This window comes from Watersipora subatra, chromosome 9, assembly GCF_963576615.1.
Source record: "Watersipora subatra chromosome 9, tzWatSuba1.1, whole genome shotgun sequence".
Taxonomy (NCBI): Eukaryota; Metazoa; Bryozoa; class Gymnolaemata; order Cheilostomatida; family Watersiporidae; genus Watersipora; species Watersipora subatra.
In genome coordinates, this window is record NC_088716.1 from 2,929,076 (window position 1) to 2,950,675 (window position 21,600).

The 21,600-nt window shown below is 36.4% G+C and overlaps 1 protein-coding gene across 1 annotated transcript; it reads left to right on the plus strand.

Annotated features, from left to right (window-relative positions):
- The first annotated feature begins 15,752 nt into the window (after positions 1–15,752).
- On the plus strand, positions 15,753–19,900 carry LOC137404197 (putative ankyrin repeat protein RF_0922). Its single transcript, XM_068090361.1, has 3 exons — positions 15,753–16,434; positions 18,385–18,513; positions 19,896–19,900. Exons 1-3 carry the CDS (start codon positions 15,753–15,755, stop codon positions 19,898–19,900), a joined length of 816 nt encoding a protein of 271 aa, XP_067946462.1.
- Positions 19,901–21,600: the final 1,700 nt, after the last annotated feature.

A 21,600-nucleotide genomic window follows, 5' to 3' on the forward strand; every position in this document is an offset into this window, starting at 1 on the left:
ATATGTTAACCTTAGTAACTATAGTTGCCTACAATAACTTTCGTGTACTTAATTGTTATGATATGCTCATGGCTATGTCTTACTTTTTCATTTAATGTTGTTATCAACCTTAGAACCCAAGGCCAATGTATTGAAGTTATATATATATATATATATATATATACACAGTCAAACATGCAAAACTCGTCCACGGATAGCTCGAACACATGGTTAATTCGAACGGTTTCTTTGGTCCGTTCCCACATAATGATAAATTGCTATAGATAACTCGAATTCAACACTGTTAATTCCAACTGTTTTTTTGCCCAACGGCTACCGAAACGGTTGTTATCGCTTTAGAAAATCACTTTATTCAAAGCCATAGAGGTAAACCTCATCTTTTCGTAATTCATAAGCGTTGTTATTATCACCACCGGCAAAATATTTTTGTCAACGACTTTTCTAAAGGTTTGGTCAAATTTGATTTATACTGCTATACGATGAATAGCACGGGCTTGCCGGGTCACGCGCGGAATCCTGCTTTTACCTGATGTCATTGTAACAGACCACAGGCTAAAGCTGTACTTGTAACATAATAATAACTGATAATAATAATAAAATGATAACATAGCCTTTGATTCACTTAACCCCAAAGTTTCTTTCCCAACAATTAGTGTTTTACTATAACCCGCTGTAGGACATATTTCTTGTAAAAGTATTTTGGTGTAGGTAATTCACTTGATTTGACATTTAGTGTCCTGTTTTGTTTTGTTTTTCTTATGAAAAAAAATAATAAAAATTTTAATGAATACAATATATTTATTTTTTTCTCCACCATTAAATCTTGTCAATTATCCCACAACCAAACACGAGCGAAGCGAATGTTTGGGAGCTCAATGATAAATGCATATGCGCACACAACTCCCGAAAAATTATCCGTCCACGGCCGTTATCAAACCCTTGTATCATAATAACATCAAAAATGTTAACCATTTTTGTGTAAGGTCGCTCAAGTATAATAATTAATAATGATACAAAACACGTGTGAACATATTTAAATATGTTACCAAGTCTTTGAACAGTTTCTGCAATATCCTAAAACTAACCCATCTGATCGGATTATACATAAATAGACAGATTAATTTGGCTTAAACTCGCGATAAAAACTTGACGAGCGTTTTTTACTCAAAATTAAGACCGGCCAATGAAACGCTGATAAGGCCGTGCAACAAAGAGTAGAACCACGAAGTCGTGCGCATTTCAGAAAAAAAGGCGTGCACATTTCACCAGTCTATGGCATTGTCCAATTGCCGAAGGTTTCTGTAATCAACGTAGAAGTACTGAAAAGTAATCGGTTTTTGTTTGCCAATTCTACCGGACTCTGACATTTTGGACACTTATAATGAGTACTTCGATATTCCAATTGATGTCCAAAGCAGTGAAAGTAAAGAAAATGACGATGGTATTTTTCTAACATTCTTATAAGATTTTTACAATATTTAATTATAAGAATAAATATTCGGTTTTATCGGATTATTATAAGATTTAATTATAAGAATATCCTTTCGAATTTACAAGATCAAAGTAGGCCTATGGTGACCGATGGTGTGCAATATGTTACTGTTATTATTTATCTAAAGATTTTGTTGATGATACTGTGGCTGTGGTCAATATTGCGGTGCTGCTAAGCCGTTTTAATATCTGCAAAATTAAGTAATAGGCCTACCTTTTCTTATAGATATACATCTATTTCTATAGTTCAAGAGAGATCAAGTTTGTAGAGATCAAGTAGGCATGCAGCCACAGAGGACAAGTAGGCATGCAGCCATAGAGATCAAGTAAGCATGCAGCCATAGAGATCAAGTAGGCATGCAGCCATAGAGATCAAGTATGCATGCAGCCATAGAGATCAAGTAGGGATACAGTCATAGAGATCAAGTAGGCATGCAGCCATAGAGATCAAGTAGGCATGCAGCCATAGAGATCAAGTAGGCATGCAGCCATAGAGATCAAGCAGCTAAAATATGTTCAGATTTTTGAATTCAGCGTAATTTTATAGATATATAGATGAATATCACAACTTCTTGCTATTGCTTGCTATGAGCAACGATATACAGCCTCCCCCCAGTCTGTGTATATTACACAGCGGCTTGCCATTTTACTTATAATATTGCATTTCTCCCATTGCAGGGGAGAGATATAAACATAACCTTTTCCTTTCATTATTGTTGTTTGTTGTACCTAATAACACCCAGTACATTACAGCTACCATTGCAGTTCTCCTATTGCACTGCAGTGCCATTCGACTGCTAATATTGCATTTCCCAACCGGCAGTACCCTTTCTTTTTCAATTATCACTTTGGTAGTGGGCTGCATGACGGGAATCTCTAGTATATAAATTAATTTTTTTTTTCCCACGACCAAACAAGAGTGAAACGATTGATTGGGAGAATTATGATAAATGCACATGTGCACACAACTCCCGAAAAATTATCCATTAACGGCCGTCACCAAACCCTTGCAACAAAATCCTATCAACAAATTTAACTATTTTTCAGTAAAGTCGCTTAAGTATAATAATGATACAAAATGCATATAAACCTATTTAAATATGTTACCAAGTCTTTGAAAGGTTGACGCAAATTCCTAAAACTAACCCATCTGATCGGATTATACATAAATAGACAGATTTATCAGGACGAAAATCGTCACAAAACGCTTGAAAAGCTTCGTGTAATAAAAGTTAAGACCGGAAATTGAAACGCCGAGCGACAGAGAATAGAACGATAAAGTTTTGCCACAAATCGCCACAAAACGCTTGAACAGCTTGGTTTATTAATAGTTTCGACCAACCTACGAAACGCCAATAAAGCCGTGCGACAGATAGTAGAACTGTTTACTGCGTACTGTTTGTCTACTGTTTGAGGCGTAGACCGATTTACAGGTACGAAAATGTGGTACACAGTTTATCAGCCTACGTTTTTGTCCAATTACCGAAGGTTTTTCAAATTATCTAGAACATCAGCCAGATTTCTTTACATCTTATCTACAAGGTAGGGCGTTACTACAACGCCCTTTTATGACAAGAATATTTCTTCATTTCACTCCAGTTTGCATAAAACTTCCAGACGCGTAAATGCCAACTCTTGCTCTCTTTTACATATCGCTGTCGCACCCATTCTACATTCATCACAACACAACCAACTTTCAAACTGTATATTACAATATATTTTACTTGTAATATTGCATTTCAGAGTTACAATAAACGTATTTCATTATTGCTGTTGTTAGTTAAATTACGTACAGTAGGTTAGGTCTACAGCTTGAATTAATGTTTATTTTATTATTGTAAAACATAAGTTTGAGATAGTTAAATATTTATTTTATTAATATTTATTTCTATTTCTATTACATATCGCAGTCAAAACCATTCTACATTCAACACAACCAACTTTCAAACTGTATATTACAATATATTTTACTTTTAACATTGCATTTCAGATATATAATAAACATATCTGATTATTGCTGTTGTTAGTTTAATTACTTACAGTAATTTAGGTCTACAGCTTGAATTAATATTTATTTTAACCAACAAACAACTTTCAAACTGCATACTACACGGCAGCTTACCATTTACTTTTAATATTGCATTTCAATATAATAAGAGATATAATAAACATATATCATTGTTGCTGTTGTTATTTAAATTACGTACAGTAGTTTAGGTCTACAGCTTGAATTAATATTTATTTATTATTGTAAAACATAAGTTTGAGATAGTTAATTATTTATTTTATTATTATTTATATCTGTTACATTTCTGTTATTTCTGTTGCGCCTTTTTAGAGTCGTGCTCCCTCAAATTTATTTTATATCATCTCAAACAAGTCTCATTTACATTATACTCTGTCAATTCCTGCTGAGAACTACTTTTTCGACAACCAACAGTACCCTTTCTTTTTTCCATTATTACTTTGGTCATGAGCTGTATGACAGTGAAATTTCTAGTAAATATAACCAAATATGAATACAAATTATTCTTGCCTTAACTAGAGCTGTTAAAATAATCGGTTAATTTAAATCCTTAGCCAAGCCCCACAAACTATTTTATTAGGTTTACTCTATTCACTAGGTTGTGCAATCTGCTCTTTTTTAGACTGTTCAAAAGTGGTATTCAAAACAAAATTATTCGAAACCTAGAGCAACCAACTAGGCTTACAATGATGAAGCAATGTTTTCTTTTTATGGTACTTGTGATTCTCCAATTCCAATCAATTTAGTTTGGGCTGTCATCGTACAATTAAACTTATGCTTACTTACAGTTGAGCCTAAACTTGTGTATAGTTATATTTATACAAATAGATGCCAATTAAAAAAATATCCATACATTTTAACTACTTGCCCTCATAACTTGTGATAGTGTTCTTCATGGTTGGTTCGGAATAAAAAACGCGTGGCGAATATTTATAGGTTTCAACGCGGCCGCTAGCGCATTTATCATAAAAAGCTCAAATGGAGTCGCTTATAATAGTTTATTTGTTGAGAACTCGTTCGAAAAAATAATACAAGACGTACACATGTATTGGCTGATCATTATAATAGACCATTTTCTTCGGGTACTTTTTCAGAACATAAACGTAACTCTCACTAGAGAACTGTCACCCCCCTCCTACCGGTATACGGTAGACAATGCTACTGATAGAATAATGTGACTCAAAACCTATCGGAAATTTTATTACCTAACTGCTTGGAACTTGTCATTCACGATTCATAAATGACGGCTGATGTTATAATTAAACGCAGCTGCAAGCAATTATAACGGAAGTTTCTTCTAAACGTTTCCAAAGTAGCAAATTTGATTTTGCGGTGGTATGACACGTCGCGTTAGGCTAACCTATCGAACTAAGGTTATATCACCGCGAGCGCATTATGTTTTATTATTGCGTTTCACGCTCTGGCTACGCGCTAGCCAAATACAGTGAAACTCGGATAACTCAACCTTCAAGGGACCGAGCAAAAGTGTTCGAATTATCAGAGTGTTCAAGTTATCAGAGCACTGTCACAAGTCCATGTATTCACTTATTTATTAGTAGATACATGAACATTTACAAACTATAATATAAATCAAAAGCACAAATGGCTTGTTTCAAATTAAATGCTTCTAATGTAAAATTTAAAACGTTTTTATCAAAAAGTATAGAGATTTTTCTATCACTTGAGATTGGTTTGTTGTTTGAGGTGATGTTATTGCCAGGACGTTTTTTAGATTGACATTGGCAAAACTTGATCGTTGCTGAAATGCTCAAAAAAAAGACATATTTTTCTTTTGAGCGTTTTACCCACGATCAATTTTGCCGATCTTTTTTGAAGTTTATGGAAAGATTACCTTACTTTACCTGGGATTCGTTAAGAGCAACACTCCGAGGCAGTTCAATTAAAAGTTTTACGAGGTTCAACAGTACATTGTATATCACTCACGCTTTTTGAATGGATACTTATTGAATGTACACACGTATTCTGTGTTTAGGTCAAACGATGAATAGTTTTTTTAGCTAAGAAAACGTATACGTTTAATAAAAACAAATTTTAAGACGTTTTAAACATTCAACATTCCAACGTTGATTCAACACGGAATCAACTTCGGAAAAATATTCGTCACGGGCTAGCCGGGTCACGCACTCAAGGATTTTCGCCACGCACATACTAAACAACATGCGATTTTTGTTTTGTATGTGTGTGGCGAAAATCCTTGCGCCCGTGGCCGGGCCAGTCCGCGCTATTCATCGTATAGCAGTATAAATCAAATTTCACTAAACCTTTAGAACAGTTGTTGACAAAAATATTTTGCCGATGGAGGTAATAACGACGCTTATGAATTACGAAAAGTTGAGGTTTACCTCTATGGCTTGGAATAAAGTGATTTTTTAAAGCGATAGCAACCGTTTCGGTAGCCGTTGGGCAAAAAACAGTTCATTATAACAGTGTTGAATTCGAGTTATATAGAGCCATTTATCATTGCGTGGGAACGGACCAAGCAAATCCAGTTTGAGTTAACCATGTGTTCGCTATATCCGAGGGCGAGTTATCCATGTTTCACTGTATGTCTCAAGAAGAATCTACACATGTTGTCTGTGAGACTGTACATGTATGTGTTTGATAAATTATGTAACCAATTTTCAATAATTATGAATGTTCAACAATGAATTTTACCTGCTGTTTTATACTATTTTGGCGGTATTTTTTGCTATCGGGTCAACGTAAGTTGGTCAGATCTCTTATTATCGTCATCATTATAATTGGATTTTTCACCACTTGGCCAGCGCGTAAGTGTGGGAGAACATAATATATTGGTAATTAAAAAGAGCTGTTTTTACTAAGAGCTTGTTTTGATATATTCACTGTAGTTATATTGCGTTTGGCGATTCAGTGGCTAAAAGTATACTTGAAGAATTGCAGTTTCACTCAAAGTTTATTAGTGTTAACTTGCGCCAAGAATGACAGCCGATGTCATGGACAAAAATACGTAGCACAATATCAGCAAGGAAGACAACATTTAGAGTAAAGCCAGCCTAGTTCCACTAAATAACTTACGTTTTGCATAAATAGTTTAAAAGCTTAAGCATGAAGCATAAGCAGTGTTTATTTTCAAATAAATACCTTTTCATGTTTATAGAGCTTGTGTGAATAAAAGCCATTATTCACCAGACCCTTTGTTTGCAACAATTACAGTTGTGCATGAGAGCTATTACTCATTCGGTATAAGACAACTTGTACGCAGAACCCACTTGCTAGTGGCTAGTCAGCGCTGACTTCCACAACAATATCTACGTCTGAAATTGTTGAAGTAGTGCAAACGTTTTACCTGTTTGCACGAGTAGGCTACTTGGTGCTTCCAAGTTTTTATAATATAAAAATGTATATGGTAGTTTCACAAGTATTGGCTATCGTTTCATGAGCATAGGTGGTGCATGAGAAAAAAGAAATTAAAAACGGGCTCATATCGCTAGCAATACATGCATTGTGTATGGTGGTGGTAAGAAGCAACAGAGAAGTCTGTAGTTCAAACATCACAACATCTCATTTACTCTTCGATTACACTCAACAGAAATTAGACATCACATAACCTAGAAACAGGAAGGTTTAGCACTCAAAACATCCAATAGTACACAACTTGTGAAAATCGATGTCTGGCAGAAATGTAAGTCCATTGCAGATCTTCATACACCAAAATTTAATATATAGATGTAGCGGCTGCAGTGAAAAAATATGTTCACGATGAACATATTATTTTAACCATTTAACCTTGCTGTGGTATGGGCGCAAATGTGTTTGGGCAACTGCAATCATTAAGGCATTGATGATTCATGTGTTTGTAACCAGCCCAGTGGAGAGGTTAAGATTTCTTAACATAATATTTTACAGTAGCTGCTATAAGTCGAATTTTGATATATTACAGGCTACAGTAGGCTTCAGTTTAGGCCCGCTATCACTTGTCAAAAATATGTGTACAGTTGGAAACGTCAATATAATGGTGCGGTGTTTTTTGTAATATTCCTTTCTTCTCACTGCCTCCTGTTATAAAAATACTGGGTATTTTTCATAGCAGCTTCCTTGTGCTTTTTCTTCTGCAATAAGATCTGAGCAAAGTGCCTTAATTTAATAGCTAAATTCTAGTTTTACTAGTTTAGAGGCAATAATAAGGTATAAAAAATTGTTATATTGTTTTTGTGAACTAAACAGAAAAACATGATGATTAATCAAACTGAATTAATGCAAAAACTTGAATAGCTGATTGAGGCGTTAGTGTTAAAGGCATACTTGCAACGAAATTTACATTACAGTTATTTGGTATCAAAAGATTCACCACTTCTTACTATGCTGTGTTGTAGGTACAAAATATGTCGAGATGTGATTACAATCTTTTAAAAGCCCAAAAACCAACAGTTTATCGCTGCCATCATGAACCCGCCGTAGCTACAAATATTGGATATTTTAAAACAGTTTTTTGTGCTTTCTCTTCTGCAATAATGTAAGAGACATAATAGGAGAGAATAATGCAAAGTTCCTTAATTCGATGGCCGGGTTCCAGTATTAATAGTCACACATGTTGTACCTGTAAGCAGAAACAGACTAATTGTAACCAACAAACATTTAAGTTGTAAAAAATAAATGAAAGATTAAAAATATTCTAAACTGTCAAGACCTTTCACTTTTTCATTCCACTCTCACCATCGATCATTGTACTCCTGATATTTTTTGTGAAAGTGTGATCTAATCATATAGGCTATACTTTGGTCAGTTTTTAGTCTTCCTTAAAAAATGGCCAAAAGGAAAATCATGACACTGAGACATTGCCTGACATGTGAGAACTTTTTTGGGTGTCTAAACTGTAGCCTTTGTGTAACGTATTAAACTCATATAATACTAAGTGAATGCCCTTTACATTACCCTTACATTACAATTACAATTGCAATGCCTACACTATATTACCTAACACATTACTTTTACACTATACTAGGGTTGCGCGATAGCTCGATAGTCGATGTCGATAGTTGTCTTTCTCGATATGAATTTGTTGCCTATTTTTAGCCTATCGAAAGATCCGAAACAAATATCTCGTTATCGAATAATGAAAAATAATATAACTCGATAGTTATCGCCCTCGAATAGCTCGAACACGTGATTAACTCGAACGGATCTGTTTGGTCCGTTCCCACGCAATGATAAATTGCTTTAGATAACTCGACCTCAACTTGGTTAACTCAAACAGTTTTTTGCCCAACGGCCACTAGGACGGTTGTTATCGCTTTAGAATATCACTTTATTTCAAGCCATAGAGTCAAACCTCAACTTTTAGTAGTTCTTAGACGTCGTTATTACCATCATCTGCAAAATATTTTCGATAACGACTTTTCTAAAGGTTTGCAAAAGTCAAATTTTGCCAATCATCTGATTAGCGATGGCCCTCCAAAAGCTAAGAAAAGTGAGTTTAACCTTCGAATAAACTTAAAGGAAAATCGGCAAATTTGATCTTGGTTAAAACAGTGATATACAGTCCCCTGTATATCATTCCTGGGGGCTGTGTATCATTGGTTAAAATGCTCAAAAAAAGATGTCTTTTTTTCTGAGCATTTCAACAGCGATCAAGTTTGGTTTTTATCATCTGAAAACGTCCTGGCAATCACAAGACGTCAAACAACAAACCAATCTCAAGTGATAGAAAAGTCTCGATACTTTCTGATGAAGTTTTTTTTAAACTTCACACTAGAAGCTTTTTAATTTGCAACAAGCCATCTATGCGTTTGATTTATATATAGTTTGTACATTTATCGACTAATAAATACATACAAAGCTTTTGTTACTCCGTGAATTCATCTGGTGAGGCTGAGAGCCCAGCATGAGATGTAATGTCGTAATGCATATCATAACCAACGTAATGAATATCTTCACTAGTATTGATTGCTGTACTCAGTTGAAGGCATAATCTAATGGGTAAGCTCGTGGCCTCTAGAACTGGAAGTGCCAAGATCCAATCCTCTGTGAAGTGTATTTTTGTCACTAAAATCTGATCTCTATCACTAAAAGTTTTGCTATCATAGTGTAGTGGATTAGATTGCTGGCCTGCCGACAGGGAGGTTCTGAGATCAAATCATCTGCGAGGCAGATTTTTTATTCCTAATTTTTAAACGCAATAACTGGAATGACCACAAACATTGAGATTCATATATATGGATATACACTTTTGCAGAACTATGATCAGGCACATTTCATCCAAGTCCTTCAGCTAGCTCTACCATTATAAGCTCATTAATATACCCCTGAATATGTTATGAATAAGTCAGTTATGTTAGTTTCCAACATATTCACAACACCCAAACACTAGTTTCCATTTCAGTCAGTGCTTTTGTTATTCCCTATTTATTGGAATGACGTCGTTCCAATAAGCCAAAACTTTCCTCAAGCTATTTGCAGTGTACATGCAGTCACAACCAGCCAAGCTATGTTCATTAATTGTATGCAAGCTTTAATATCAAAATGATTCTGTTGAAACCTCAAGTTGAGCTGGAGGTTTTGGGAGTTCTCAAAACACTTGTCAAACAGTATTTATGTGTTATTTAGTAGTTGTGGTTTTGCTGTCTCATTCTTCACTCATCATCAGTTTTAATCTTGACTGTGAGTTTTCATGCTCTTAAAGTCTGATGAGATAAAATGAGAGACATATCAGTTTATCTTTTAGTTTCAGATTTCCAGTGCTTTCTATTATTCAGTTGTCTTCTCTTTATCATCTATTTAGTCAGTTTACCCTATTCTATTTTCAGACTATCAACACAATATTCCATGACTGTGGTGTTAAGTGACATGACATAAGCAACATGTCATCTTATTTGTGTTTGTACTCCTATTTTCATATTTAAAATTTTGAACTTTTCATTCATTTGAAGCATCTACATACAGCTGCACCCGATGTTTACATTCTCAGTGCTGCTGCTTGATGCTGCCAGCCATATTTTAAAATTGGAGCAAACCATGAACTGATGACTATGTTTACTCTGACTGCCACTGTAACAGTGTATTTTTATAAATTTCTCATAGTTCAAGGCTATTCTGTCCCTTTAGTTGCTTACAGTCTCCAATATGACAGCTGGCATCAAAAAGGTCTGGATATTATACTGTTTTTACATTCAGGAGTTATGTGCTCCTCAATGTTCAAATAATCTGATTGTTCAGCCTCATTAACTAGCAGATGAAATAGAACAATTATGGTGCAACAATATATATCATAAATTAGGGATACTTGATTATCACATAGACCTGCACGTCTGTAAATTGGGAGTTACACTCTCCATATGCATCTCACTCTAATGATTGGGAAATGATCAATTAGTAACTCTAATAAGAGCATGGGTCACATTCATCAACCATGAATCTTCTACAACAAGCATTTCATTATCAGAGCATTTATGCCTTACCTATTTACAGAGATTTCATGTCATTGCTAATATTTATTTTTAAAGATATATTCCCTTATTCACCACCCACAAGACTTGCTTATCTCAGCTCATCATGTACCCTGATCATCACAACTACATGTAGCTACCGTGTCTCTTGTGTAGGCTTCCTGTTACATTGTGCTGTTCCCTTCCCAGTTACTCGCTTATTCTGGCAGTTATAGTGTCGTGCCAGATAGGTTAGTAGTTGGTTCCAGTTTCAGCATCCCATTACTTCCGTTAGAGAAGACTTAGTACATGTCATGTCCAATTGAAAACAAGAGTAAGAAAAGTTTTGACTCTTTTAGAACTTTTTCACTTCAAAGAATCTCCCTGGTTTTAATTTTAAATTTTCATCTTGTGTATTAAAATATATTACCGTAGAACCTCTAACTGAACGGCATGGCACTCTATTTTTCAACCCTTCTTTACTGTGGGGATCAATTGGAGGCGGCATTCAAATAAAGGCGGACATTGTATTTTTTCGTATGATTCATCAGAATCCTCGAAAGATAAATTTAGCCCTATTACGGTCGAAGCGAAACATAAATATTATCACTATTAAACATATTTGTATCGTTTACATTAATAACGATTTTTTTATTGTTAGCGATTAATTATCAATACAATTTGGTGGGCCCTTTTGTACTGATCACTTGATATTATGGGTTCATAAAAGTCAAAGTGACAGTCAAATAGAGGTGGTATTCAAATGTAGGTAGCGTTCAGAGGTTTTACAGTATATTAGATTTGAATTGTTATAGGGAGAGTGTTATTTTAGGATATCAAAGTACTTTTATGTACTACTAGTCAAAGCATCTAGAAATGTTAACAAAATGATACCTCACTAATTTTTGTCTCCTTTTTAATATCTTCTGGTTCATCAATAGAAATAGAGCCATACCTCAACATACGGGCCTAATTAGTTCTGGAACATAGTTCCCATTTCAATTCTCATATCTCAAAACAATTTTTCTTATGTAATTAATAAATAGGAATTAATTGGTTCCTTCCAGTAGAATAAAGAAGCTAAAGTGGATATTACATTGGAAATGTGTTTTTCATTGGTTTAATTCACCACCTGCAGTCACAAAGTAACAAGTACATATGTAATGATTATGGTCTCAAATAAAATAACATATTTATATGCAGTACTGTATAAAATTTTCGAGGCTAGCGGCTGGCGGAGTAGAGGCTAGCGGTGGTTAGGGAAATATTTGACTGCAGCTCGGTCTGTATATTACACTTTTGTCACAACAGTAAAGAAACTTTGCATTTACTTCAAATTAATTGAGCTGACTTGGTTTAGCATACATTTACTATGCATACAATTCAAAATAACTTTTTATTTTACTCTAAACCTTTTCGAATTTTGTAGCCCGGTGAAGTTTTGCTTGCAAGCTATATTATGTGACAAACAATCTGGTGAATGCCAGCTGGTCACATTGGTTGAGTGCTCTCTTCATTTCCTTTCACTGATTTAAAATAGCTCAACTTGTAGCACTGGGTGGTCCCTCCTTGTGTGGCAATAGCTAAAAACTGTCAGTTTGAGTTCAACAATAGAGGATAGTAGGTGGGTCTTGAGTGTGATACAGAGGGCTGGAGTTCAACTCTATGGTGAGACTCTCAGTAAGACATAATAGTAACAAGTAATAATAGTACTTATAATAGTAATAATAGTATTTTATAGTACTTTATAGCTATCAACTATAACTAGTAATTTATTATTAATACTTTGTTTATAGCTCTGTTTCTCTTGTTTTCTAAACAGATAGAGAAGTGGTATCACATGTTTTAATTCCGTCCCGCACCACGCCTGTATTATTTATTAAAGAATTTATGTGTTTATATGGAATTTTTATCCAAGGCGCATCATGGCGAGTAACAATCATGCTAATTCATACAGGGCAGTTCTTTTTTTCTTTTACAATTTCAGGTCAACGTGATAAAACCTTTGATATGAACGAGAATTTTATTACTCTTCGATAACTATCTGAGGATTACATACGCCCAACCAAAGGTTCACAATGTACGCTCACTATACACGGGGATTATTCTGTACTTCGCTCGTATGAAACCTTGTCATCTGCGGAGGAACTTTGACTGAATGACAGATAAAGTTGACTTGGAGGGTATGTCAGAGGATATTCAGTTTATAATTTAGAATTGTTTACTACTAAAATTACCGTGAAATCTCTATTTGAATGAAATTGCATTATATTTTTTAACCTTTCACATATAATGGCGGTCAAATAGATGGCAGCGTTGTATTTTGCAAATAGCCTGTCTGAATTTTGGAAGATAAGTTTGACCCTTTTACAGGCGAAGCCAATGTCTTAACCCTTAATGTCATTAACCCTTTTGAAAGCAATAAATCTGTTAACTTGTTGAGGATCTCTAAATAACAAGCATGGGAAGCCGAGTAATATCTCTACCAGTCCATATCTAATGCTTTCAATTAACCCGCAATGATATGTATAGCACGTGATTCTGTTGCCCTGCCTTGCACTTTGTTAGTGCTTCGAATTTTTTTATTTTGCATTTTTATATTTAACATTGGCACATACAAGCTCATTGATTCATCGAGATGTTTGCTACAGTTTTCAGTCTTATCTGACATTTACATGCAATAGCAGAGAAGTTATGAGGTTCGATCCATCGCAAGCCGTGTTAGGATAACTGCAAGGATGCTATTAAACAATATACGCTATAAATCTGGAACTACAAGCTTTATAGTAATAATTTATCAGATGTCACAAATGTATACATTCACGAACAAGTAATATAAACAAACCATACTTAACTACCTGCATAAACAAGAATTAAGTTTTTTGAAACTGAATATTTGCTCGTTAGCTTCGCCAATTGCGTTCTGATTGTTGCAGTCGATAGAACAAACATCTTCTGGCTGCTCAATATCTTTCATAACGTGTTTTCGACTACAACTCTCCTTCTGCGCTGCTGAACCAAACGATATTAGCGTGCAAACAATCTTTGGAGCAGAGCGAAACACCTACACATTGCATTTCCCGCAATTGATAAACCTATAACAGCATCGCTAAGCACCAATTTTAGACTAAAGCTAGTCGCTCACATACCATCATAAATATAAACCGTTTTTTACATACATCAAAGTATGAAGGCCGAGTCAAACAAAGGAACTTTGAGAACAATTTTCTACTGTTCGCTTGCAATTATAGTTTTGTAAAGTTAAAAGAATGTCAAAGTGATGTTCAAATGGAGGGAGCGTTCATTTATAGGTTTCACAGTAAGTTGAAATAATTTGAAAAGAATTTATCTACTGCTTTTTGATTGCAGCTGTTAGTACCAAACTTTGTCTTTAAAAAAGTTGTAACAATACTTAAATAGTGTTCACTTACTGTTACTTAGCTTGCCTTGTCACATGATAAACTGACCAAAAATAAAATATCTAATTTTATTGATTTGAGCATGCATACCTTATCACAACTATGGCCACATTTTCCAATGGGCAGACAAACAATTATTCCAAGCAAAACTTCATGTGTCTTTGAAAAATATAACAAGTCTTTAGGCATCCTTGACTTCAATACTGTTTATTATCTGCCCTTAAACTAAGTGTTTGGTATTTGGGAATTTATCTGAGAAACAGTAGCCTTAATTAGTAGACCTTGACTAGTACCTGCCACTAGCTATCTTACTATATGTGACATTGGCTAGCAAGTGTCTATAAGTTATACACTGTTGTTGCTATCTCAGTGTGAGTAGCTGATATGCTGGGATATTTATCATACATGTACTTACTTAAGTCTGTAAATATTTTCATTAAATATTTACTGATTGTGATTTATTATTACTAAAATGTAATATAAAACATTGTACTCAGTACCTACATGTTAATCAAAGACGAATATTTATTTTGAGTTCTATTTAATTGTAGCAACACGAATTGTATAAAGGTTTGTTTTATAAAAATTTGCTATTCGTCACATTACTGCCAGTGGTCACAGTGTGAATATTTATATTGTCCGAGGCCATTCTGTTACTAGTAAATGTAACATAATGTTTGTTATTTTATGATATGAAATTAAGCAGATAAACTTCACTTGAAATAATAAACAGAAAGTGAAACTAGCCAATTACAAGGCTGTAGAACCAGCCAATCATGAAGCTGCAGTAACAACTAGCTCCTGTTCCTTTATTCAATATCTGATAAATTCATCATGAATCACTGTTTGAATAACTCTTATTCAGATCAGCCAATCAGGAGACAGATAACATTATTATAACCAGCTACAAGCTATAAAGAAGCCTGTAGCAGTCAGAGCGGGTGACAAACAGAATAGCAACAGGTAAGTATAACTTATATATTATATTAGCATCTGTTGATATTGTACTTACTGGGAATAATATAGTAGATGGAGAGAGACACTGAGTCAGTGTGATTATAATATAACTCTGACCTCCTGAGACTATCACTCTCTACCCTGAGGAGACTCATAGAGTCTGTCATGTAGTGAGGTTAAGTTAAGGTCAGGAGGCTCTGGTCTCATTCCTCAGTTATAATCAGACCAGCAAACAATTCCTACTGCAGATATTTCATGTTTCTCAGCTCTGCCAGAGTCTGACATCCCTGGACTTATTTTTATACTCTGTAAATATCCAGGGTTCACCTGCAGCCACTCTGTTATAGTTGGCAGCTTTCCAACTCTGTAGTTGAGTCACATTTTGTACCCAGTTCTCTATCATATTTTACTGTATACAGCAGCTAATAGAGTGCAGTACATATGTTACAGTTAAACATGGAAGGAATGCTGAAGGATTATGTTAAAGAGAGAAAGATAGAGATTAGTGTATTTAGGGCAGCCTTAGAAACAGTCCAACCAGCTGAGCTACTGAGGTTACTGATTACTATCAAGCATGACTCATATACAGCTGTTATGTTAGCTGCATGGGAAGCCCACACAGAAATCTGTCGTCTGCTTCTCTCACCAATCAGAAGAACAGCAGACGAGTTGCTCTGGATGAAGAGGAAGGATGGAGATACAGCACTACACCTTGCTGTAAGGAGGGGAGACAACAGTGAGTGTGTAGAGTTACTGATAGACACAGTGAGTGATGAGAGGAAGTACGAGTTTGTAGCTGAGAAGGATGAAGATGGTGACACAGCTATAGCAGTGGCTGCATTGAATGGAAGGAGCAAGTGTATAGAGTCCCTCCTTTACAACTTCTCCTCACTACAGAGAGGCTCCCTATTAAACATACAGAATAACAACCTCGACACTCCACTACACCATGCAGCACGCAGAGGACAGACTACTGCTCTGAAGGTCATGTTAGGATCCGTGTCTCTAGTGACTGTCTCTTCACTCCTCAACATAAAGAATAAGTACACCAGGACTCCATTGAGGGAAGCTGAGGTGATGGGAAAGAAGGAATCATCAGAGTTGTTGAGGAGATGGCCAATGGAACCAGTAGTAGAAGGTATGATTGTTATACAGTGTGATACCAGCTACTCACTTGAACTGTTCTACTGCTAAACTCTTCAGTCTCAGCAACTTTCTACTGAAAATCTAAACTAAATGCTAGTAATTCATTCATTGTATACATTTACTGTTGAACCCTGGGACATACCCTGGATAATTGCATCTCTATTTTCCTGTAAACTCACTGAGTCTTGCGTAGACAGAGTGCTGCTTGTCTCCAGCCTCCAGCTGAACAGTTTATAGTCTGAGTAAATAAATTAATGTTAATATTCAAAACTGGTTGAATTGAAGTGATGTTAGCAGCTCTTTAAATATCAACTCCTTGTGGCAGACTCAGTAGCTTGGCTCTCGTGTTCCACACTACTCTGTATGTTAATATTTCTGTATTTTGAAATGTCTGAGATGTGAAGAATTTAACACAATAATAATGATACTATGATTATTGTATGTAGTGATAGACTAGTGAGTCATTCCTTCAAGCTGAGGTTAGAGGTTAAACATTACACTCCTTTTTATGAATAGCTAATCATCTAGGCAGCAGCTTTTGATGGAAAGTAGAAAGTATTACAACCATATTTTACACTGCTGTAGATTATCCACAGCATTTTAATTGTTCCTAACAAAACATGACTCTATCCTTTGTCATGTTTAGTAGTAAACTGATTGACAGACTAAAGTACATATTGTAGCAGCCTCCTGCTTTAATATTCAGGCTTTAAATCTATAACAAAAAATAATGTTTGATATGAGGGATAAAATCAGAATAGTTGATTTGCCATTGTTATGGACTATAAAACATTGTGTGGTTCCATTTTCTAAGCCAGGTGTATTAGGAACAACTAGTATGATGCTGAGTATTTGATGAATTTTATATTTGCTAGTGCTGGTTGGAGGATTTCTTATAAAATGACATCAAATTTTATTTCTACCAGATACCTTCAACCTATCTTCCGTTAACACCTGTAGATATGAAATGATGTTTTAGTTTTATTCACCGAACACATTACATATTGTGGTATGTTTGGCTTGGCTGGCAATAACTACAAAGTTTTACAACTTTTTAAAAAAATTCATTTTTCTTGAGCGCGAATGGCTTCTGTGTGTGAAACACTCAGTACTACTACAACGCATCTAGTGGCCTGTCGCTATTCAGCCAGGGAAATAAGCTTACTTTTGAATTAGAGTGAGTGTATTGAAACTTCATCAAGCGACCAGCCTGCCGGAATGCATAGGTATGCATGTTCACGAAAGTTTTGCCTGGCAAAACTTTCGTGAACAAAGCTTGATCAAACTTGCAGCGTTTAGCTAGCTGAGCAGTCAAGCTATTATTAGTAGTATGCAGGCCTCGGCTCCTACGAAAAGGACCTAACAGCCTGTTTGCCCCACTTGCTTGGAAGTCAGCCAGCCAACCTGTCGCAAGCTCGCAGTCCATGAAGCTCATGCACTTTTGATTTCAAGTAAAGGCCGATTGCGCAATTTCACTGCTGAGTACACGACTCTATCTCACTCCACATAATCTGCCTGCCTACTTGTGTGTAAGATTGCCAGCCTCTATGCTACTATATACAATGCACATACAGTATATTTATAGAACGGCTCAAGACTGAGCTCAGCCACCCACACTCGGACAGGCCAGCTTGTTTCTGTCTCTAGGCACTTGCCTTTGCCTCTAGGCACTTGCCTCTGTGATCCACTCACTGCCTCTGTGCTTCTACATATATCCCTGCTTCTACACACCTCAGTCTCTGTGCTACCATTTACATTCGTGCCTTTATGCCCAGTCATTCAGTTCCTTCTGTACTTAATAATGCATATGAAAGCCTTGTTAGCATGTAAATGTGCTAAAGTACATCTACTCACCAATGTTTTCAGCATCTGCTGTCATTGTCAAATGTGAGCAATGAAATTGTTGAATATCTATCAGCAAGTTTTTTTCACTCTGCTGCAGCTTTGGATGACACTAGACAACGAATCACAACACTACAGAGAGAAAGTGACCAGAAATTCACTGCTCTACAGAGAGAAGGCGACCAGAAATACTCAGCCCTACAGAGACATACTGAGCATCAGGCAGAAGGTAACTTTCTATGTTATTATTTCACTAGTCTATTGTTAGTATAGTATTGAGGGAGAGAAATTTGTTACTTCTGTAATTGGCTATGCATGTCAGAGTCACGGTAGGCAGCTCTATTTACATTTTGTGACAGACTCAGTAGCTTGACTCTCGTGTTCCACATTATTCTGTCTGTTAATATTTCTGTATTTTGAAATGTCTGAGATGTGGAGAATTTAACACAATAGTAATGATACTATGATTATTGTATGTAGTGGTAGACTAGTGAGTCATTCCTTTAAGCAGAGGTTAGAGGTTAAACATTACACTCCTTTTTATGAATAGCTAATCATCTAGGCAGCAGCTTTTGATGGAAAGTAGAAAGTATTACAACCATATTTTATACTGCTGTAGATTATCCACAGCATTTCAATTGTTCCTAACATAACATGACTCTAACCTTTGTCATGTTTAGTAGTAAACTGGATGACAGACTAAAGTACATATTGTAGCAGCCTCCTGCTTTAATATTCAGGCTTTAAATCTATAACAATACTAATCTTTGATATAAAGGTTAAAATTAGGTTAACTTTTTCTTATTTTACGAACTCTAAGATAATGTGTGCTTCCATTTTCTATGGCAGATGCTAACAGGACCAGCTAGTGTGGTGCTGAGTTCTGTTAGAGTTTCATATTTACTGGTGCTGCTTAGAGAATTCCTTATCAAACAGCAAGATTAGTTTTACCAGAGGCTTGACACCTTAAGACTGGTAGACGTGAAATGAGCTTCATTTTCTTCTTAGATTTTATTCGATCTACACTTATCTTTAATATTTTATCTTAATAGTAATAGCAGCTCGACCGCTACTACTATTGCAACTCTCGTCTCTTAAAACAAGCGGCAAGCATTAGCAGCCTGCCTGCCAGCCTTCTGCCTGCTTACCAACCAAATCTGCTGGCACCTGCTTTTTCTGTGTCTATCTTACCGTGTCCACCGCTTGCTTGACCATGCTTGTCTGCCACCCAGTTTGCCCGCCCAATTGGCAGAGTCAATCACGGTCATTTGTGTCGCTGCCGAGCTGACAACGATTTCTCGCTTTTGCCTCCTAGTAGACAATGGTTATATGTTCTGGTCATCAAATAGGCGAATTGATTGCCCTGCCTGCAAGCAAGCCTGCTCACTTTCACCGAGTCGACAAATGATCACACGCTATGCTGCCAAATCCACAATGATCGCACGTTTCGCCTCCGAGTCGACCACCATTGCGTGTTTTTGTGGCGAGTGTTTGATTTTATCGCACTAATATGGAGTCTGTCTGCCAACCGGCCGCCCGTGTCAGTCAGCCTGCATAAATATCTGCCGGCCATATAGCCGGGCTCATCAAGACAATTCTTTATGCTTGCAGCTTGAGTCTGAATTCTGTTGAGCATGCATATCTGTCAGGCCAGCCTGCCTCTGCTCGCAGGCTCCTGCCTCTGTGCCTGCCTGCCTGCCTCTGCACCCCTCTTTCTATACACCCCTTTGCTTCCACACCCCTCCGCCTTTACACTTCTAGAATCGCCTGTGTCTCTACGGCTCTATGTACTATCCACATGTGCTTTTTTATTATATTGCAGCATTGGAAGACGCTAAGCAACAGATAAAAACACTGCAAGATAGACATGACCAAAAACTTTCCGCTCTACAGAGAGAAAGCGACCAGAAACTTTCCGCTCTACAGAAAAAAAGCGACCAGAAAATTTCCGCTCTACAGAGAGATAGCGAGCAGAAAGTCTCTGCTCTACAGGAAAAAACTGAACAGCAGGCAGGAGGTAACTTCCTATGTAAATGTCTTACTAATCAATTGTTAGTATAGTACTGAGGAAGAGAAGTCTATAGCATTTATGCGGATGCTAGGCAAGTTTGGTACACTTTATGTGGAGTATACCGTATGTAGCGACAAGGCTAATCCAAACAAGGAGATTGCACTGCTGCTTGGTAAATGAATTGAACGAGTTTATTTATTCTTGGCGACGAACAAATCTATACATGTTGTCCAACTCTTAATTCACCAATACACCGTGAAATCTAAAAGTTTAAATGAATATGTGACATGTGGTTTGCAATACTAGAAAAGATAAAAAGTGTACATAACAGCCATAAAAACATGCTAGAAAAAATGAATTTTACGTTACATAAAAAGTAGCATACCTTTAATTGTCCAGGAATTGCCTTGTGTGCATATAGTAGGCATGAACTTCTGGAGTAAACAGCTATACACGTCCTTTAGCCAAGGCATGAAAAAACCTACTGCCCAGGCTTGTCAGAGCACCCACTGGTCAGCAAGAGCAATTACTGGTGTCCCCTAACCCCATTGGTAGATGTAAGGTGACGACCTCCAACAAATCCAATCACAAGTCACCAGACTACCTGCTGCCTAGGCCTGGTTATTATATAACAAACCTCATCACAATTCTCCAGACCACTGTTGCCTAGGCCTGGTTATTATATAACAAACCCCATCACCAAACCACTGTTGCCTAGTCCTGTTTATTACAAAGTCAGTGGTGATAGACTAGTGAGTCATTCCTTCAAGCTGGTGTTTAGATATGAAACATTACACTTCTGTACTATGAGACAATATGTGCTTCCTCTTCTGTGGCAGGTGTATTAGGAACAGCTAGGGTGATGTTGCATTTTGGAGGAATTTAATATTTGCTAGTTCTTGGAGGAATTCTTACAAAAAACATCAAAATTTATTTTTGTGTTGCTTGGCTGGCAATAACTACAAAGTTTTATAACTTTTAAAAGAATTAATATTTTCCTAAGTCAACCATCAACCTGTTTCTCAGCTTGTGTGATTCCATGATGCACTTTTGCTTTCAAGTAAAGGCCGATTGTGCAATTTCACTGCTGAGTACACTGCACTCCACATAATCTGCCCGCCTACTTGTGTGTAAGATTGCCAGCCTCTATGCTACTACATACAATGCACATACAGTTGAGTATATTTATAGAACTGCTCAAGACTGAGCTCGGCCACCCACACTCGGCCAGGCCAGCTTGTTTCTGTCTCTAGGCACTTGCCTTTGCCTCTAGGCACTTGCCTCTGTGACCCACTCACTGCCTCT